The 23,170-nt window shown below is 34.9% G+C and overlaps 1 protein-coding gene across 1 annotated transcript in view; it reads right to left on the minus strand.

Moving 5' to 3' along the window:
- SCAF4 (SR-related CTD associated factor 4) overlaps positions 1-23,170 on the minus strand; it is a 98,660-nt gene that overhangs the window by 33,837 nt on the left and 41,653 nt on the right. The window contains exons 10-14 of the mRNA XM_044669230.1: positions 22,854-23,021; positions 22,098-22,183; positions 14,894-15,084; positions 3,697-3,797; positions 196-309 (exon numbers count right to left, since the gene is read on the minus strand). Coding sequence (XP_044525165.1) covers positions 196-309; positions 3,697-3,797; positions 14,894-15,084; positions 22,098-22,183; positions 22,854-23,021 — 660 coding nt within the window. The remainder of the gene's footprint in view (positions 1-195; positions 310-3,696; positions 3,798-14,893; positions 15,085-22,097; positions 22,184-22,853; positions 23,022-23,170) is intronic.

Here is a 23,170-nt window from a genome sequence, read left to right on the forward strand (position 1 = left end):
AAAAAAAAAGATCACCTATAAAAAGAATACATAAATTGCTTCAAATTTTACTCGGCATAAATAATGTCATATTATCAAAAGTGGCTGAACAAGTAGGCAAAAATTCCAAATGTCAAATTTTTCAAAGTAATGAAATAATATTTTATGTTAAAGTTTTAAAACTGACTCCAATACACATTTTCTCCAAATTGGTACCTTTATAGATTTCTGGTTGACTTTGTAGTTTCCACGGCTCAGTTTCTGAAGGGCACGGTAAGCATCATGTCTGTGGACCATTACAATATAGGCACACCCCCTAGGAGGTATCATCTGTTCCAAAATACATAATAGAAAAAAATTTAATATAAAAAATAAACTGTGATAGCAGCAGCTTAAACTTATCCCTATTTTACTAAATATACTATCTAAACCTAGAATTTGATATCATGCTTGTATTCTTACAATAAGAGTATTAAAGAAATAATTTTCATTCATATCTTGGTAAAATTCCATAGTTGACATAATCTGCCCCACCATCACCTATATCTAGCCAACGTAGATAATATTCAAATGGGTCAAAAAATCTGACATAATATTAGCCATCCCACCCCCCCACCCCCATCAGTCACAGGGACCAAACTGAAGGAAAAGCCTAATAGGATTAGTCTTCCTTCCAATGCATAAATGGCAACTTAATTAGTTTTCACTAGTTAGGCATTTTTTGGGGTGGAGGTAAATGATGTACAATCTTAGATCTTAGAGCAGAAAGGTAATTAAAGAGAAGCATATGAACCTGGTATGACAAGAAACAATAATTGTAAGACTTCTGGAGTCCTACCCCCGTCCATTACTACCTATGTCACCTTGGAAAAGTCTGGATTTAAGAATTATATTAGGTTAAAATTTATATAGCGCTTTAAGCACATTGCAAAGTGCTTCACAAATATTATCTCCTTTCATCTCACAACAATGCTGAGGTATGTGTTATTATCATCCCCAATTTTATAGATGAAGTTGAGAAAATTGAGGAACCAAGTCCAGGAAAATTGAAGTCAGGGAGACAGAATCCAGATCTATATCTGTAAATATTGGAGCCTGATGCTTTTCCTACCTTTCCTTTTTGTATGTAGTTTTCAAGCCTTTTTTTCTAAACTTATGTCAATAAACAAAAGTCCTCATGCTTAGTTACTGTTTCCATTTTGGCTGGAGACAGTAAAGTTAGCTTTATGAAACTGTTTCTATATTTCTGCCTTCCCTTCGACAATGAAGTAGACAATTATGCCATATCTCAACTTCTCTATTCTTGTGTTCCTCCCTTTCTATCTCATTCTTCCTCTTACTTTTCTCTTTCAACTAGAAAATGCAAAATCTACATGGCCTCATGTTCAGATAAATCATATTGGGTTGAAAAAAAGAATTGCTCTATTAATAATTGTTCAATCTTCTTTTATGAAATAAAAGAGTAGGATTCATTGGATGCTCACTCTCCCTAGTAATTCATCCAACTTCTTAGATTCTTCTTATATAGCCCAATCATAAGAAATATCAAGTTCCATACTTTTTCATTAATGCATTCCCTTTTAACTTTTCTACTTTTCCTTCTTCAAATCCTAAAAATAGAACCAATTCAACCCCAGGTAGTTTTCTATACCCTTTTAAGACATTAAGTTCTGAAGAAATACTCCTTTCCTTTTCTCCCTATTAAGGAATTAGCACCACCATTATAGTACAGTTCCTAAATGATCAAGTAAATTCATTTCTCTGAGTTTTCTCTGGACCTTGTGTTTGCATTTCAAAATTCCCTACTTAGCTCTGATTTATTTATCACAGATGCTTCAAAGTCCACTACTCCATTAAAGATTCACTTTTTTACCTAGAAAATTTTATATAACTTTGCAGACCAAGTTATTATTGGCTATAAGGATTTATTTTTGGCCTTTTAGAAAGCTGTATTCTGAGGCCTCTTCTTATTTATGGAAGAAGTTGCCTGTCATATGTGATGCCAACTGTAATTTTTTGACATTTAACTGCTTCTCTATGGTTGCATGCAGTATTTTTACCTAGGCAGGAAAGTTCTGTATTTTGGCTATCATTTCCTTCCAGTTTTGATTTTGTGGCTTGTTTTTTTCAGGTGCTAAGCAGATTCTTTCTTTATTTCTTTACTTAGCCTCCTGGTTCTACCACACCTGGACAGTTTTCAATTATGATTTTTCCAGGCCTTTTTCATTTCTCAATCATGGTTTTTCATTAAGTCCAATTATACCTATTGTCTCTCCTGACCTCTTTATCACATCACTTGCTTTTAATATCACAAACCTTATAATTTCTTTTGTTCCCTTCCTTCTGGCTCATAAAGTCATTGATTTCTAGTTGTCTCTTCTAGTTTTTCACGTAGTCCATTTCATGTACATGACTTACCACTTTCTCTTCTAAGTTATTTGTTTTCCTTCAAATTCTTTATTCCTGAGATTTTATGTAATTTAAAAATCACCTGATTTATTTCTACTAGGTACTCATATTATTTCCTTTGAGCCACTGCTAGCTCTGAACACTCTTTGTGTTCAGAGTGCTGGATCTTCAGGATCCTTTCTATTCTCTCAAAACAGAGTTCTATCAGATGCTCTGGTCTTGTACTATCCAGGTCTGACTGTTCCTACTACTGTTCTCCAATATTTTTAACATCCCTATCAGGGGGGCTTTTTGAACTTCCTGGAGTTTTCTCAGGGAAGCTCTCTGCTCCTGCTGCTATAGGACACAAACTATAAGAGGTTATATGGGTCCCTGGCAGTCTGTAGTCATATTGGTGCTGGTTTTGATGGGACAGCTCACTTTCTGGTTATTCAGGCTTCTAGAAGATTTCTCATACAGTTCTGGGGTAAAGTCACTTACTATGGTTTCTCATTAGGTTTCTGATAATTATTTGGGCTAAGGACTTTAGGGTTTCACTGATATATTCCCATAAAATGGGCAGTCTGACTCTTTTTGGGCAAGAAGTTCTGTTCCCCTATTTTTTTTTTTTAAATTTTAAACCCTTAACTTCTGTGTATTGACTTATAGGTGGAAGAGTGGTAAGGGTAGGCAATGGGGGTCAAGTGACTTGCCCAGGGTCACACAGCTAGGAAGTGTCTGAGGTCAGATTTGAACCCAGGACCTCCCATCTCTAGGTCTGGCTCTCAATCCACTGAGCTACCCAGCTGCCCCCTGTTCCCCTATTTTTAATACTATAATTTCTAGAAACCCATATTTAATAATAAATTTGTACATTCATTATTGCTAGGAAAATTTTCTCTAGGCTAATATAAAACAGTTAATTTTAAAGCACTTTTCTTAGAATTGGCTTTTTTAAAAAAACCTTTCCTTCTGTGTTAATATCAATTGCAAGGATTGCAAGCGCTATGCAATCAGGGTTAAGTGACTTGCCCAGGGTTACACAGGTAGGAAGGGCCTAAGATCTAAGGCCATATTTAAGCCCAGGTCCTCCAGATTCCAGAGGTCTGGCATTCTATCATGGCCCTAGAATTGGGCTTTAAATTAAAACAGGCAATACCATTCTATATCATTGCAGCAACATGGTTATAGTCATAAGAATGCTAAACATGTAATCAGAAGACTTTAAGTTTTATTCTCTTTGCTGTCAACCACAAACTTCTTGTATCTTTATCTGTCAATTTCTTATTAATCACAGCTAATAGTTTTAGTGGTGAAGACAATACTTACATTAATAGATTCAATTGGGCCAAACTCTTCTAAAAGACTGGCAACATCCTGCTGAGTAGTTCTTTTGTCTAGTTGTCCTACCCAAAGTGTAGTACTACAAACTTAAAAGGAAAAAAAATTTTATTGAAGGAAAAATAATTATTTAATATTCTTGATACACATACATATTTATTTTATTTGAAAATAATTATTTGCTTTACATAACAGTAAGATTCCTAAAAAGAATTTTCCTTTGCATGTTGCAAAAAATTCATTTTATAAAACTAAGTATTTCTGAAAATAGATTTAGTGAATAGAATATCTATACTATTTTATACCTTCATCAAACCGTATATTCTTTTATTAGAGATTTAAATAGCAAAAATTCCATTTTTTTTAAATGACAATAAATTACTGCATAGCTACGTTCAAAGGATTTTTCATAATATTCAGAGAGAAAAAAATGTAACTCATTTAAAGCCATTTCTAACAGAAACTTTAAAAATCATACTGTAGAATTACAGAGCTCAAAGAAAATCTTATATTATTCTATGTAAAAATGCATGGAAACCGGTAGGTTTGATGGACAGGGCAGAAAATGATATTTGTTGGGGGTAAAAAAAGTAAAAGAGAGGTAACAATGAATGAGTACTTAATTAGAATGATATCAATTTTGAAGGGAAATCACAGTCACCTATGATACTGTTTTTTACATTCTAAACTTAGTCACAGCACAAACAATATGCTGAGGTAGATCAGAAAGAAGTCAAAATTTTAGTTCACTGAGTTTTGAAACAGATACTCTAGCCTAGCTAGCATAATTACAGTAAATAAAGAAAGCTTATGGCAAGCAATGGTTAGTAAAAAGGCCAGGCTAATGCATCTCCCAAGAAAAAAGTAATGAATTTCCCAATGAATAAAGGCTGGAAGGTTCTGGATTTGGGGTATTAGACATATTTAGGTCAAAAGAATAAACTCAAGACAAGACTAAAACAATGCTTAACAATACTAACTAGAACCATATCTTTAAATAATTGTGGTCTGTCTCTTCCTTTTTTCCTTAATACAGTTTATTAATTTTATTCTTCCCAAATAGTTTGTAAATAAAAGAATCACATTTTCATAAATAACTTATGTAACCTTTTTTTTAAATTTTTTAATCATTTATTAATATTCATTTTTAACATGGTTACATGATTCATGCTCCTACTTTCCCCTTCACCCCCCCCCGCACTCCCCCACCCATGGCCAACACACATTTCCACTGGTTTTGTCATGTGTCCTTGTTCAAGACCTATTTCCAAATTGTTGTTAGTTGCATTAGTGTGGTAGTTTCGAGTCCACATCCCCAATCATGTCCTCCTCAGCCAATGCGATTATGCATTTGTTTTTCTTATATGTTTCCTCTCCTGTAGTCCTTCCTCTGAATGTGGGTAGCATCTTTACCATAAATCCCTCAGAGCTGTCCTGTGTCACTGCATTGCTGTTGGTACAGAAGTCCATTATATTCGATTTTACCACAGTATGTCGGTCTCTGTGTACAGTGTTCTTCTGGCTCTGCTTTCACTCTGCATCACTTCCTGGAGGTCTTTCAGTTCACCTGGAACTCCTCTAGTTTATTATTCCTTTCAGCACAATAGTATTCCATCACCCGCATATACCACAGTTTGTTCAGCCATTCCCCAATTGAAGGACACACCTTCCTTTTCCAGTTCTTTACCACCACAAAAAGCGCAGCTATAAATATTTTCGTACAAGTCTGTTTATCTATGATCTCTTTGGGGTACAAACTCAACAATGGTATGGCTGGATCAAAGGGCAGGCATTCTTTTATAGCCCTTTGAGCACAGTTCCAAATTGCCAGCCAGAATAGTTGGATCAGTTCACAACTCCACCAGCAATGCATTAATGTCCCAATTTTGCCACATCCCCTCCAACATTCATTACTCTCCCCTTCTTTCATTTTAGCCAATCTGCTAGGTGTGAAGTGATACCTCAGAGTTGTTTTGATTTGCATTTCTCTAATTATTAGAGATTTAGAACACTTTCTCATGTGCTTATTGATATTTTTGATTTCTTTACCTGAAAATTGCCTATTCATGTCTCACCCATTGGGGAATGGCTTGATTTTTTATACAATTGATTTAACTTCTTGTATATTTGAGTAATTAGACCCCTGTCAAGAGTTTTTTGTTATAAAGATTTTTTTCCCAATTTGTTGTTTCCCTTCTGATTTTGGCTGCATTGTTTTTGTTTGTATAAAAGCTTTTTAGTTTAATATAATCAAAACCATTTAATTTACATTTTGTAATTTTCTCTAACTCTTGCTTGGTTTTAAAATCTTTCCTTTCCCAGAGATCTGACAGGTATACTATTTTGTGTTCACTTAACTTATTTATAGTTTCCCTCTTTATTTTCAGGTGATTCACCCATTCTGAATTTATCTTGGTGTAGGGTGTAAGATGTTGATCTAAACCTAATTTCTCCCATATTGTTTTCCAAATTTCCCAGCAGTTTTTGTCAAATAGTGGATTCATGTCCCAAAAGTTGGGCTCTTTGGGTTTATCATACACTGTCTTGCTGATGTCATTTACCCCAAGTCTATTCCACTGATCCTCCCTTCTGTCTCTTAGCCAGTACCATATTGTTTTGATGACTGCTGCTTTATAGTATAGATGAATATCTGGTACTGCTAGGCCCCCTTCCTTCACATTTTTTTTCATTATTTCCCTTGATATTCTTCATCTTTTGTTATTCCAAATGAAATTTGTTATAGTTTTTCCTAATTCAGTAAAGAAGTTTTTTGGTAATTTGATAGGTATGGCGCTGAATAGGTATATTAATTTGGGTAGGATGTTCATTTATATTATGTTAGCTCATCCTACCCATGAACAATTAATGGCTTTCCAATTGTTGAGATCCAATTTTATTTGTTTGGAAAGTGTTTTGTAGTTGTTTTCCTATAATTGCTGTGTTTGTTTTGGTAGATAGATTCCCAAGTATTTTATATTGTCTAGGGTGATTTTAAATGGTGTTTCTCTTTCTACCTCTTGCTGCTCTAATGTGTTGGAATATATAGAAATGCTGATGATTTATGTGCATTTATTTTGTATCCTGCAACTTTGCTAAAGTTGTTGATTATTTCTACAAGCTTCTTAATTGATTCTCTAGGATTTTTTAAGTAGATCATCATATCAGCAAAGAGTGATAGCTTAGTCTCCTCCTTGCCTATTTTGATACCTTCAATTTCTTTTTCTTCTCTAGTTGCTGCTGCTAGTGTTTCTAGTACTATGTTGAATAATAGAGGTGATAATGGGCATCCTTGTTTCACTCCTGATCTTATTGGGAAAGCTTCAAATTTATCCCCATTGCATATGATGCTTGTTGATGGTTTTAGGTATATACTGTTTACTATTTTTAGGAAAGGCCCTTCTATTCCTATACTTTTCAGTGTTTTCAGTAGGAATGGATGCTGTATTTTGTCAAAGGCTTTTTCAGCATCTATTGAGATAATTATGTGATTTTTGTTTGTTAAGACTGTTGATATAGTCAATTATGTGGATGGTTTTCCTAATGTTGAACCATCCTTGCATTCCTGGCATAAATCCCACCTGATCGTGGTGAATGATCTTCTTAATTACTTGCTGGAGTCTCTTTGCTAATATTCTATTTAAGATTTTTGCATCTATGTTCATTAGGGAGATTGGTCTATAGTTTTCTTTCTCTGTTTTTGGTCTACCTGGCTTTGGAATCAGTACCATATTTGTGTCATAAAAGGAATTTGGTAGGACTCCTTCTTTGCTTATCATATCAAATAATTTGTATAGTATTGGGATCAGTTGCTCTTTGAATGTCTGATAGAATTCACTTGTGAATCCATCAGGCCCTGGCGATTTTTTCTTGGGGAGTTCTTTGATGGCTTGTTCAATTTCTTTTTCTGATATAGGATTATTTAGATAGTCTATTTCTTCTGCTGTTAATCTAGGCAGTTTATTTTTGTAAATATTCATCCATATCTCCTAAATTGTTATATTTGTTGCCATATAACTGGGCGAAATAGTTCTTAATGATTGCCTTGATTTCCCCTTCATTATAGGTGAGGTCTCCCTTTTTATCTCTAATACTGTCAATTTGGTTTTCTTCTTTCCTTTTTCTTATTAGATTGACTAGTACTTTGTCTATTTTATCTGTTTTTTCAAAGTACCAGCTTCTAGTCATTTATTAATTCAATAGTTCTTTTACTTTCTATTTTATTAATTTCTCCCTTAATTTTTAGTATTTCTAATTTAGTTTTCACCTGGGGGGTTTTAATTTGCTCGCTTTTTAATTTTTTGAGTTGCATGCCCAATTCATTAATCTCTGCCCTCCCTAATTTGCTAATATATGCACTCAAGGATATAAATTTCCCCCTGAGTACTGCCTTGGCTGCATTCCACAGAGTTTGGTAGGATGTCTCATCATTGTCATTCTCTTCAATGAAATTGTTGATTGTTTCTATGATTTCTTCTTTGACTAATTGGTTTAGGAGAATCATATTGTTTAATTTCCAATTGGTTTTTGATTTGCCTATCCAGGTGCCCTTACTAATTATTATTTTTATTGCATTATGATCTGAGAAGGTTACATTTATTATATCTGCTCTTTTGCATTTGTTTGCAATGATTCTATGCCCAATTACATGGTCAATCTTTGTAAATGTACCATGTGCAGCTGAAAAGAAGGTGTATTCCTTTTTGTCCCAATTTATTTTTCTCCATATATCAATTAAATCTAATTTTTCTAGGACTTCATTCATCTCTCTTACCTCTTTCTTATTTATTTTTTGGTTTGATTTATCTAGATCTGAAAGAGGAATATTTAGATCTCCCACTATTATGGTTTTACTATCTATTTCCTTCTTGAGCTCTGCCAGTTTCTCCTTTATGAATTTGGGTGCTATGCCACTTGGTGCATATATATTGAGCAGTGTTATTTCATCAATGTTTATACTGCCTTTAATCAGGATGTAATGACCTTCCCTGTCTTTTTTAATCATATCTATTTTTACTTTGGCTTTGTCAGAGATCATAATAGCCACTCCTGCCTTCTTTTTCTCATTTGATGCCCAAAAGATTTTGCTCAAGCCCTTGACCTTAAACTTGTGTGTGTCTACCTGCCTCATATGTGTTTCTTGTAGACAACATATGGTAGGATTTTGGTTTCTAATCCACTCTGCTATTTGCCTCTGTTTTATGAGCGAGTTCATCCCATTCACATTCAGAGTTACAATTATCAGTTGTGCATTCACTGACATTTTTGTATCCTCCCCTAGTCCCACTCCTTCTTCTTACACTATTTTCTTTTAAAACAGTGGTTTGCTTTGAGCCTGTATCCCTTATCCCCTCCCTTGATTAACTTCCCTTTCTACCCCCTCCCTTGTTATTCCCCTCTTTTTATTTTTAAAGGCCTAATGAATTCCCTCCCCCTTCTTCTCCCCTCCCTTTTTCAACCTCCCCACTCCCCTGCTCCCTTTGGTTTATCCCTTCTGACTTTCTCAGTAGGGTTAGATAGTTTTTTATCCGAATGGATAATATAGCTACTCTTCCCTCTCCAGGTTGATTATACTGAGAGTAAGGTTTAAATATTACCTCTTATTGCTCTCTTCCTCTTCTTCTTATAATAGTATTCATCCCCTCCCCTTCCCATGCCCTCTTTGTGTGTAATAGAATATCCTATTTTTCTTATTAATTCAAATTTCTCTTGGTGTCCCCTACTATTCCCCCCCCTCTTTCCCACCCCCCATGTCATCTTAGACCATTTAGTATTCTGTCCTCTCCCTATGAATTATTCTTCTGATTGCTATAATAGTGAATATTAAAATAGTGAATAGAGTTCACTACAGAGAATTATACATAGCATTTCTCCACATAGGAATACAGATAATTAGATCTTATTTAAGCCCTTAAAGAGTCTAATTTAAAAAATTATGAGTTTTCTTTCTTTCCCCTCTGTTTCTTATTTACCTTCTCATGTTTCTCTTGATTTTTGTGGTTGGATATCAAACTTTCCATTTAGTCCTGGTCTCTTTTGTGCAAATACTTGGAAATCTTCAATTCTGTTGAATGCCCATACTTTCCCCTGGAAGTATATAGTCAGTTTCGATGGGTAGTTGATCTGTGGCTGAAGGCCCAGCTCTCTTGCCTTTCTGAATATCGTATTCCATGCCTTGCGGTCTTTTAGCATGAAGGCTGCCAGATCTTGTGTGATCCTGATTGGTGCTCCTTCATATTTGAATTGTCTCTTTCTGGCTTCTTGTAAGATTTTTTTCTTTTACTTGAAAGCTCTTGAATTTGGCTATTATATTCCTGGGTGTTGACTTTTCTGGGTCCAGTGTAGAGGGTAATCTATGGATCCTTTCAATGTCTATATTGCCCTCTTGTTGTAGAACTTCAGGGCAATTTTGCTGAATAATTTCTTTAAGTGTGGAGTCCAAGTTTCTATTAATTTCTGCTTTTTCTGGAAGACCAATGATTCTCAAATTGTCTCTTCTAGACCGGTTTTCTTTGTCTGTCACTTTCACATTGAGATATTTCATGTTTCCTTCTACTTTATCAGTCTTTTGACTTTGTTTTATTTGTTCTTGTTGTCTTGAGAGATCATTGGCTTCTAATTGCTCAATTCTAGCCCTTAGGGACTGGTTTTCCTTTTCAATCTGTTCATTTTTGGTGTTCAATTTGCTTATCAGTTCATTTGATTTCTGAGCCTCACTTTCCAATTGCAAAATTGTGCCTTTTAAACTGTTATTTTCTTGCCAGATCTCTTCCATCTTCCTCAACATCTCATTTTTGAACTCTTCAATAGCTTGTGACCAGTTTTCATTGTTTTGGGAAGGTTTCGATATGATTACTTGTTTGTCCTCCTCTGTTGTCTGGATTTTCTCTGTGTAAAAGTTGTCGAGTGTTCCAGAGTTCTTCTTTTGATAATCTTTCTCTTCTGGGGTTCTTTGCTTGCCATTGTTAGCCACACCCCTTCTCAGCTTTGTCTTAACACTCAGGGTCTGTCTGCGCTTTCTTGGCTCCTGAGGGCTCAGGTCTCCTTGTTCTCAGGGTCCAGCCTCCTGGTCGTCCCTGGTCTGCCCCTCTGCCTGAGGCTCCTTCAGCAGTCTCAAGGGCTGCTTCCACAGCCGGTTCCCATCTGCAAAGGGTCCCCACTCGAGGTCCTAGCCCGCGCTTGAGATCTTTGTCCCCGCTTAGGGTATTGCCTTCACCCGCGTCAGCGCTCAGGGAAGTCCGTGTGCGTTCTTTAGCCACTTGGGGTCCTATAAGTCTTGCTGCTCTCGGGAACAAGCCCTGGAGCTGCCAGTGACTTACTGGGTGCCCCAATCCTGCTTTCACTCTTGTGCATTGGCCTCTGGGCTGTACGTGGTGTGGGGGTGGTGGAGGGGCTTCTTCCTCTCGCATTTTAGTGAGAGCTATTTCACTCCTTTATAGCGTGGAAATGCCCCGATTCCACATACCTTCAATGCTACACCCTGTTGTGGGGTCCCTTCGTTCGTCTATAGATTCATTTTTATGTCCCCTTGAGGAGTCCTGTATGCTTCGGTTAGGAGAGATCGAGCAGCTGCTCCTTACTCTGCCTCCATCTTAACCGGAAGTCCAACTCATGTAATCTTAATAAAGGTTTGTAAAAAATAGGATATTCAAGGTTCACTAAAGGTGTACCCTGCTTAATTACACCTGCAAAATATCCAGTTGGTTTCCACTGACATAACCTAGATAACTGAACTGAAAGACTAAGTGGAAGTAATTATTAATCAATTTTTGTGATTTGTAGCTTTATAAATTCCAAATTCCATATGAATTACATCAGTGAAAAGTAACATATCTATTTTATTTTTTGTAAAACTTAATAATTTTCAAATGACCACAAGTGTTTTCATTTTATCACATAAGAAAATTATGTGATTTGTCCACTGTGGAAAATCAAAAATTTGCTTAATAGACAAAGTGTTGAAAAAGCAATTATTTCTAGAAGTGATGCTCAAATGTTATCATTCAACTACTTTTCATCCAATTAACATTTAAGTATCTATATTATATCTAAAGCATTATTACCACCTGCGAAGAATATCAAATCCAGTTGTCATGAAGTTTAGAATTGCTCACATCTATGTTTACATACATATGTGTAAGCACAAATATACACACACAGTGTCCCAAAAGTCTCAGTCTAGTTTTTATAACTTTATGAGCTTTAAATTGCACAACTATTTATAGAGGTTAGATGCCTTTCCAAAGATCACACACAACTCTGAGGTGGGATTTGAAAGGAGCTCTTCTTGAATCCAAGTGCAGCACTATGCCCACTACATTGCCTAACTTTGGAGGCACACAGTCCCCTAAGTTTAGAATGGTTTCTTTATCTTCTTTGTAAATCCTTTTCTCCCTTCAAAGCTCCATTCTGATATTACCTCTTCCAAAAAGATATTCCCAATCCCCAACTGCAATTGGATTCCTTCTGCCTCTTCTTTTGAAATACTTCTTAAAAATGAAAAACTTAAAAACACTCTAACTTGCAGTTAGTACACACGTACACACACACACACACGTACACACACACACGAGCAACACACACCCAAATTCCAACTGTATATACAGTCTATCTAGGTTGTCTACGAGTCTCGGTGCATCTTTTAGCATAATAGGGTAAAAGCTTAAAATATAACTATTAAGGTGTTTGAGGTAGGATTTGAAAATTCAGGTCTTCAAGAACTCAATCCATTAGGCCACTCACTTAATATTTCTTTTTCCTATAGGAAATTTCTACTCCCTGTTCCCCCCCAAACCTGGTGGTTAACAGTCACCTTCTACTATGGGAAAAAATCCAGCTCCCTGATTACATTCTCAGTACTTTTTATCTCTATTCAAGTCAGCCCTACTACTCTCCAATTATTACATTCTTAAATTCTGTACTTTTTTTAACTGAAATTTCACTCCCACATTATTTAAAAACCCTACTTCTTAAGTTTCCCCCCATAATTACCCCTGAAAGGAGACAAGTGCTAACTACTCTTTTCATACTGTGTTAACACATCTGGTTTCAGGAACAGTTTGTATATTATTTGATTCTCAATGTCACTTCCAGAGCCTATCTTTTGCTTCTATTACTCAGGGAACTCTTTTAAAACTATTACTCTCCCATCTATTATGGTTCTTAAAAAAAACAACTCGCTGTGGTCATCTATTAGTTTATTTCATTCTCGATTTTTGTTCTATCACCTATTAACTGTGTGACCATGAGTCATCTGGAAAAGAATACCTGTAGTATTATAGACCCACAAGGTTGTTGTTGGGAGGATCAAATGAGATAATATATAAAAAGTACTCTGAAAATCATATAATACCACATAAATGTCCACTGAGGAGGTTTGGCATGTGGCTCTGTCTTCTACGCTGCCCTTATTTTTTTTATCATATCATGTTGATCAATCTTTTCAATTCCAAAGACCTTAATCTCCATGGAAGGAATAGTCACATCTTAGACCTAATATTTCAAAATTTTGCTGTCTTGTACTATGGAATTTCTCTCTCACATCACACACTCTCTGATACTTCTACCCTAAATCTTATTGTTCTTAAAACTATTCCTGATCCATATAGCAGGACCTCCATCCCTCTATTCTACCAGTTTCTATTTCTGTCTCTATACTCTACTTCTCCATACAATGTTTAATTTCTTGCAATTTGGTTTCTAACTCCACTACTCCAGTAAACTGAGCTCAAAATCTCTTAATTTCTAAATCCAATGTTCTTTAAAAACTTGATATGAACCATAAAATCAACCATGAACATTCACAGCTTATTTTAAAACATTTTAAATTTAACATAATAGAAACTTTGTTTCCACTTCAGAAATTTCTTTAGAACCTCTTCTGTGTATTGTTCAAATGTTTCATTGATGCTTTTTCCCTTTTCTTTTAAATCTCCTTCCTCCCAAATATTCAGCCTTTTAAGAAAAAGAGCATATCTAAAAATATTTTTAGATATGTACCGCACCACTTAGTTATACATACATACATATTCAAATATGTATGTATGTGTTTTCTTACTGATCTCACAAGTTCCTAAGATTTAAATTACTGTCTCTGTATAAATGATCACCAATTCTTAATCTATGTCAGCTAGACATCTCCAACTGGACAATGCGTCACACTATTAACACGCTTTTAACTCAAAATTCACAATATACAAAACCTTGCTGTTCTCAAAACTTTCCTTTTTGCATTCTATCATACTTTTCCCCCTCCATGCACAAATAAATCAGCTATCAGATCCTGTCCATCTTACCTCTACATCGCTTATCTTTCCCCATCTTTCTTTCTTTTTCTTTTGCAAAGCCATCACTTCTAATGAAGGCCCTCACTATATAAATTCCCTCAGTTAGTTTCTCAGTCTCTAGTTTAGTATCTATTTTAATCTTCCTAGGGTAGAGCTGTATCAGATTTCCTTGCTTTATTTAGTGTATAGGATTTCTTAACATGAGATCCAAGTACTTGATTATTTTAAAAAATTATTGGAAAGTGTATTTCAACATATTACTTCCCTCCTAATTCTAGGAATTTTATGAATTCTAGATGCATTAAAAATGGGTTTCAGACTGACTAAAGAGTCCATAGCATGGTTTTGTTTCTTCAAGAAGTCAGGTACCACTACATCCATGAAGTTTTCACTGATTTCCCCACCCTCCTATAAATATTCCTAAGGAAGAAACAAATGGTTTCATAGTACTTTAACAACTTTAAAACAAGTTATCCTGAAACTAAGAGATTATGATGTGATCTGAGATTTGTCAAGGTTTTGTGTTGCATGAAGTTAAGGCAGTGATTCCCAAAAGTGGGTGCTACCGCCCCCTGGTGGGTGCTGCAGTGATCCAGGAGAATGGTGATGGCCACAGATACACTTATCTTTCCTATTAATTATTAAAAATTTTTAAAAATTAATTTCCAGAGAGCTAAGTAATATTTTTTCTGGAAAGGGCCAAAAAAGTTTGGGAACCACCGAGTTAAGGGGTTCCACAGAAAGAAAAGCATGGCCACAGTTGAAATTTTCATTTGGTTATCTTTTTATGCTTCCTACTTTCTATCCCCAATCCTAAAAGTCAATTGTTTGACTAATATTTAAACACATAAAAATACTACAAAAAAAGGTCTGATAATTTCAGAAAATTTGAAGAGATTTACCGCTAGCAGTTTCTGGTTTAATCTGAGGAAGGCCTTTTTGCCTACGCTCTCTTTCTCTCTCTCGTTCTCTTCTCTCCTGGGATCGGGATCGGGGAGAATGTCGGCGCCTCTCTCGGGAACGTGAACGAGAACGTCTATGACGGGACCTTCGTGATCTAGAACCAGACCTTGATCTCCTTCTTTTGGGTGACCTATTATTTGTTAGAGAACAGAATGAATAGAAATATACATAAAAACACACATTATACATAGTTTTAACCTTAGCAATGCAACTCAAGAGTTTAGAAATATTAGATAGCTAAGGTATTTCTTAATCTTTTCAACATAATGAAAGTGTATTCATGACTGATTTTTAGCCAGACTAAACACAATTTTTAAGCCATATAGAGCATAAGCTTTTTGAACACATTAATTTTCACGTTCAATTCACTTCATAATTAACTCCCAAAGTTTCTCTCTTGCCTTTTATCTATACTAAAAAAAACCCAAACCATTCTTCTCAAATTTATTAAGCATTTCAATTCAACCTTAGTTTAATTGAAATTATCCTACACCATGTTTCCTGGTTCAATTATTTCCACCATTTTCAAGTTTCATATGCATCCACACAAGTGCAATATCTAAGAATTATACATGTAACTTAACTACTTTCCAACTAACTAAAATTTTTTTTCATTTATAATTAACATTTGGTTATAAGGACAGATATGTGTGCATGTGCACCCTGTCCCCCACTTCATCTTAAACTAGAGTCAATTCTAGGAATATTAAATACTTCCCCCAGAATAAAATGATCACCTGAAATCTCATCACTAAGCAAACTGATTCAGTTTTTTATACTCTTTTAAGTGTTGTTATGTCTAGAGGACAGAGAAACCAACTCCTTCAATTAGCCCTTCCTTAGAGGGCTCAGAACTTTATAGGTAACTTTTCATTTTCCAACAGCACCACTTCCTGGTTTTGATTACAAGAACATCATATCCTTGAAGGTAAGCCATCATGGGATGGCCACCTCCACACATTTTTCTGCTTCCTTTTATGCATAATCTTCCTCTGTTAGATTGTAACTTCCATGAGGATAGGGCCTATCTTTCTTTTTCTTATTTGTATTCCCAACACATGGTAGGTGCTTAAATTGTATAAATATAACATATATTCTCTCTACTTCCAATGTAACCAAATTTGTCACGGAATAAAAGATAGCAAGATTTAATAGGTGTTAAAACAGAAGGAAAAAAATCTTCATTTTGGATTAATAGTCATTAAAGTTCCCATAACTTTGTCTCTTCTCTTCAATTTCAATTGAAAAGTTACTATGTTTCACTGACAACTGAAAGACTTTAGTTTAACCTTTAAGAGACCAAATAACTTTAACTTTTTCATATAGCTTATACAGCAAAATGGAGTCCCTACAAAACTAGCAAAGTTCAAAAAGTTATGAAAGCAGAGGATGAAGAAAGCTATTTGGGAACCAAGAAAGACCGAAAATAACCAAGAGACTTAAAATGCAGAGAAGGAAGGCAAATCTTTATGCAGTTTGTGTCATTACTTGCTTCTCACTGCAACTACAAGTCTATGTTGTTTCCTTAGTCCTTAGTTAGCTTAGTCCTTGGCTACTTCACCCTGAAGCTATGATCTTTATCACATAAGACACTACTATATTCTTTCAGCATCTACATAACCTCTGACTCTCTAATCACACTTCAACAATTCTCCCTCCATAAAAGACACAAAAAAGATTCATTTTATATTTTGTCTAACATATAACCCCCATTAAGTTGTGTGGAAAATGCAGGTTCAGTATGAATGTAAATTTGTTATTTAGATTCATACACTTAAGACATAAGCCATTATGAAATTTTCTTTAAGAAATTTCCCTGGGGGTAGCTGGGTAGGTCAGTGGATTGAGAGCCAGACCTAGAGATGAGAGATCCTAGGTTCAAATCTGGCCTCAGGCACTTCCCAGCTGTGTGACCCTGGGCAAGTCACTTGACCCCCATTGCCTACCCTTACCACTCTTCTGCCTTGGAGCCAATAAATAGTATTGACTCCAAGATGGAAGGTAAGGGTTTAAAAAAAAAAAGAAAGAAAAAAAAAGAAATTTTCCTGGAAGAAAAGATCAATGAGTCAGTAAAGAAAGCAAGCCTGACCTCCTATTTAGTATCAATACTCTCTTGCCATTTGCTAAGAAGGTAGAGAAGCACTCAAGAGCCCTCCAGTCACCCTCCAATGACCACAATAGAACAAAATTGCCTCAAAACAAATTCTTTAGTGGCAGAACCAAAGAAAATGAGGTGAAGCAGTATACTGGCCCAGAATGGCATGGAGGAAGGAGGATCCATCTCACTGTGGTAAAAGAGAAACGACACTGACTGAACAATCCTTCATGAAACAGATACGATACAGTACAAGCAGCAAGGGAAAGAGCACAGTCAGCTCAGGAAGAATGGAAACCAACATAATACAGATCAGATGGCAGTGGGAGGAACACAGATCCACATAGTCTAACCATTGCAGAGGCTTTGTACAATACAATGTGGGCAGCAGTGGGAGGAACTCAACCCAAGTTCCAGCCTCTATGAGAGTGGGTAGAACCCAACTTGACACAAAGCAAACAACATCTGAACTGAACAACTGCAAATCTCTCTGCAGGAGGCTAAAAAGTTGCCTCTGCAGAGAACTCAATCTGTCCCTGAATGGACCTCAAGCACTGGAATAGATAAATATACAAGCTTGGAGAATATTTATTTCCTCCACCAAAGGAACAGAGATAAACTTCAGCATATTGGCTAAGTCAAGGAAAAAGTAATTTCAAAAATATTCTAGCGACAGAGATGACTGAAATGCAAACTCAGAAGAGGGCAGCAATACAAAAATGAAAATATGGGAAGCCTCTAAAGAAAAATGTCAAGAGCTTCAAAAAAGGTTCAAAAAACAAAAAAAATAAAAGACTTAGAATATCAGAAATGAAAATGATAGAAAAAACCAACAACTTGGAAAAAAAATTTATGGAAGGAAAAAGTTCCTAGAAAAGGAAATACTTTCTCCTAGAAAAGGAGATATTTCTCAAATACAAAAATAATTCCTAAGAAAGGAAGCACAGAGCCTCAAAGAAGAAAATGAGTCCCTAAAAATTAGAAAGGGACAAATGGAAACTAATGACTCCATAAGACATTAAGGAATAAACCAAAGGCAATAGAATTTAAAAACAGAAGAAAATCTCAAGTCTCACATTGGAAAAACAATTGACCTGGAAAAAACAAACAAACATGGACACCATTAGTGCAAGACTACATCAGGGAAAACCACCTTGCTGTTCTTGGGAAAGGGAGGGGAAAGTGAAAGTAAAAGAATCTACGAATCACCTCCTAAAAGAAATTCCAAATGAAAAAATTCCAGGACTATTACAGCCAAATTCCAGAATTCCTAAGCCAGAGAGAAAATACTGCAAGCAGCCAGAAAATTAAAAAATAATAATAATAATAATAATGTTGTGAAACCAGTCAGAATTCCACAGGACCTAGAAGCTTCTATGTTAAAGGACTGGAAAGTATGGAATATGATATTCTGAAAGGCAAAGGATCTTGGACTAGAACCAAAAATCACATCCCCAGCAAAACTAAAGATAATATTGTTGGGGAAGAAATGGAAATTTTATGAAATAGGGAAAAATACAGCTCTACATAGTCCAGTAATTGCAGAAGTTGAGCCTGATACAATGTGGACAGCAGAGGGAGGAATTCAGACCAAATTCCAGCCTCTAAATGAATGGGTACTTCCACACACAACTAAAGGGGAAAAAAAAAAAAAAAAAAAAAAAGAGCTAAAAAAAAAATCAATACTCAAGAACCATAAAAAGGTAGACAGAGGAAACTCAAGGGAATCAGTGGGATTAAATTAATCATATTCCTATATGGGATGTTGATAACTAGAATATTTAAGATACTTATGGTATAAGAGATACTTAAGGTACTTAAGATACTTTAAAGTAATCAAGATAAGTGGGATTAAATTGATTACATTCCTAGAAAGGTGATAACCAAGATGCTTAAGATATGATACTTGAAGTACCTACTGCCTAAATAGTTGGAATACTTAAAGTATTGAAGATTCCAAAGTATATAAACAGAGAACAGAATGAAATAAATATGATGGAACATCCAAAAAGAAAAAAAAAAAATCAAAGGACAAGAGGAACATATTGAGAAAATAGAAAAGGAGAGAAAGTCAGGGGTAAGTTACCTGGGAGTGATGGTGGTCAGGTGGTGGTATGTGATATTTAAACCTTACTCTCATTAGAATTTGGCACAAAGTGAGAATAACATCCACACTCGGGTACAGAAAGCTTTCTAACCTCACAGGAAAGTGAAAAGGGGAGGGGGAACAAAAAAGGAGGGTACAGACAAAATGGAGAGGGAACTTGGGGAGTCAACTAGTGAAAAGCAAAAGATTTTGTGAACAGGGAAAGAATGAAAGGAGATAAAAATAAGGATAAACAAGGGAAAAATAAAATTGAGTAAAATACATAGTTGTGGTAAACTGTGAATGTGAATAGGATGAATTCACCCATAAAACCAAAGATAGCAGAATGGATTAAAAAGCCAGAATCCTAACATTTTCTATCCACAAGAAACACATTTAAAGCAGGGAGACAACACAAAATAAAGATAAAGGACTGGAGCAGAATCTATTATGCTTCAGCAAAAGTTTTAAAAAAGCATGCTTTTAGTAAGTATGATCTTAGACAAAGCAAAAGTGAAAAATGACCTAATTAAGAGATAAAGGAGGAAATTACATCTTGATAAAAGGAAACATAAATGTGGAGTAAGTCAATATTAAACATACATGCACCAAATGGCATAGCATTCAAATTTTTAAAGGAGAAATTAATGAGTTATAAGAGGAAATAAGACAACAAAACTATGAGTAAGAGACACTAACTTTCTCTTCTCAGATTAAAAAAAAAAAGCAAAGAATAAAACAAGAAAGAAATTAAAGAGGTAAAGAGAATTTTAGAAAAATTAGACTTGCTAGATCTGTGGAGAAAATTGAATGAGTAGGAATAGAAAGAAATATACCTATTCCCAAGCAGTATTTGGTATATTCACAAAAACTGATCATATAATAAGATATAAAAACCTCACAGTCCATGCAGAAAAACAGAAAAATTACATCTCTGGGGTTAATGCCCCTGAGATCACATAAAATATTTTGACCCTCCCTTTGTACCAGAGAAATCTGAATTTTTTTATTTTTCTTTTATGGGGTGTTTATAATAGAGTAATGTAAAATATGGCTTAAGTATTTGATCATGGGCTATATGCAGATCAACGTAAATTAAAAATTCCCCCCAAATTCTCATTTAGTGTTTTGCACCAACATACAATTTATCAAAACCATGATAGAGATAATCACGATGTGGAATGGATATCTGTCCATCCTTTTCAGTCCACAATGCTATAAAATTTACAATGAACAAGGGGCTATAAATGGTTGAAGAAGATAAAAAATGTCTGAAAACTAAATGATCTTACCTTAAAGATTGAGAGGGTCAAAGAATGTATCACAGAAATAATCAATAATCTCAATAAGGAGAATGACAACAAACCAAAATTTTGGGGATATAATCAAAGCAATACTTAAGGAAAAATTTATATCTTAAAATGCAATAGAATAAGAGAAAGAGGAGATCAATGAATTGGGTATATAACTAATAAGACTAGAACAAACTAAAAATCGAAATCTAAAAATCCTCAATTAAACACAAAATTAGAAATCCTGAACAATCCAAGGAGAGATTAGCAAAATTGAAATTAAGAAAACCATTGAACTAATAAATGAGACAAGGAGTTAGTTTTATTGGGAAAAGCCAATAAAATAAATCATTGGCTAATTTGATTTAAAAAAAGAATAACCAAATTATCAGTATAAGAATGAAAAGGGCAAAATTAAAACCAATCAAAAATAAATTAAAGCAATTATTAGGAGTTATGTTGCACAATTCTATGTCAATAAATCTGATAATCTAAGTGAATTTAGTGAGTACTTAAAGAAATAGAAATTGCTCAGATGAACAGAAGAGGAAATATAACAATCCATCTCAGAAAAAGAAAAAGAAATGAATTACTAAGAAAAAAGCCTCAGGACCAGACAGATTCACAAGTGAATTCTACCAAAAAATTTAAATAACAATTAATTAGAATGGCCTCCAGGGATTGATGCAGAGTGAAAGGAGCAGATCCAGGAGAACATTGTATACAGAGACTGATACACTGTGGTACAATCAAACATTACAGACTTCTCTATTAGCAGCAATGCAAGGATCCAGAGCAATGCTGAGGGACTTATGAGAAGGAAAACTAGCCACATTCAGAGGAAGAATTGTGGGAGTAGAAACACAGAGGAAAAACAACTGCTTGAACACATGGGCTGATGGGGATATTATTGGGTAAACTCTAGTCCAACTATCAATAATATGGAATTAGGTCTTAATCAATGATACAAGTAAAACCCAGTGGAATTGTGCTTCGGCTACGGGGGTGGGTAGGTGGGTGGGGAGAACATGAAATATGTAACTATGGGAATATTCAAAATAAAAAAAAATAAAAATATTACAGCTTAAGCCAAATAAATAAATAAATGACGATTAATTCCAATACTATATAAACTACTTGAAAAAATAGCTGAGGAAGAAATTCTACCAAATAAATCTAGTGTTGATACTAAACTAGAAAGAGAAGAAACACAGAAAGAAAACTCTCCCTTCCACAAAACAAATATAGGTACATGGGAGTCTCGTTCTATAAGTATTTGAGGGACCAGACCATCAGGCAGCATCTTGTCACTATCTCATTCATATACATTCCCTTCATCAAGTGCTTGAAACAAATACTTTACATACATTCTATCATCTGTTCCATGTCTAATATATACAAACCCTTCCGCTTGTACTCCATTCACACAAAGTGTCATCCATTATTCTCAAGTTATGACTCTTGAAATCTTTGTCTATCTTTGCTTTGTACTATCTCCTAATTCTCTTTTCTTAGGTATTTAGGGATTTTGCAAACCCACATGTATGGTTAAAACAATGTTTCAAAGTCAAATTAATTTGGAAAACTTGATTCAAAGGTAAGCAAAATGATTAGAAATTTTCTCATCTCAAAGTATTCATCCCTGGAAAATTATGCTATATTCCCCTCACCTTGATGCTGACCTAGATCTTGATTTTCTGTTTTCAGAGACATGACGCTTAGATTCTTGAACACAAGGTTGCTCCACTTCCATTTCCTTTAAAGTAAATGAAATCCATTAAAAAATATGGGTAACAAAAATTATACTAGTATAAAGAAATATTCTATCAGGTAGTAGACCAGAGATCTTGGTCTTGGGAAGCACTTCTTTTTGAATGAATCACTTAAGGCCAGTAATGTTTCAACTACCCACCAGAAAGAAAATTATTTAACCAATTAGAAAATGAAAGATCTCCATTACCCCTGTATGTCATAACATTACTAGGGCGTCAACTTAATGTGTTAAAATTATATCAAATGTAAAATGAAACTTTGATAATATCAAAGATAATTCAAACCATTCCTTTTATTTCTCTTTAAAGTATAAGTACACAAGCAGAATTAAGAATCCTAAATATTTCAAGATATAACAGGTAAAACTGAACCAAATTTGGAAAACTACTCAAAGCCAATTTTAGAATAAAATTTTAGTCATTTCTACCTTGAACTGTGGGACTTAGTTAGTTGATAGCACTGCTGACTTCTGTTTTTCAAAATGATTAAACTTTCAAAGCTTTTTGAAAATTGAAATGAATAATGCATGGCTCTAAACAATTCTTAGCAATTGGTCAGGATGAAATGATATATTCAAATATGGGCAGAATCAAAAATAAATTTTGCACATTAAATTTAACAGTTATAGTACTCAATCTATAATGATTTTTCACCTGTTGATGTACTTTCTGCATAAGTGGTTCATTTTGCGGCTGGAACGAAGTTTGGAAAGGTTGTTGCACTGGTGGTGCTGGAGGAATCACAGGCTGAGCCATAGGAGGAAATGGAGGTGTAGGAAGTAATCCAAATCCAGGCATTTGCCCATTAGGAGGAAGTGGGACCTTTTTTAAGAGAGAGAGAGAGAGAGAGAGTGAGAGAGAGAGAGAGAGAGAGAATTCTTTTATGTTCCACAAATAGCTTAGAGAAACCAAGAGTTATTCTCTGTATAATCAAATAACATTAAATCTAGATTACTGAAAAAATTTCAACA

This window comes from Gracilinanus agilis, chromosome 3 (genome assembly GCF_016433145.1).
Source record: "Gracilinanus agilis isolate LMUSP501 chromosome 3, AgileGrace, whole genome shotgun sequence".
In the NCBI taxonomy this organism is placed as follows: Eukaryota; Metazoa; Chordata; class Mammalia; order Didelphimorphia; family Didelphidae; genus Gracilinanus; species Gracilinanus agilis.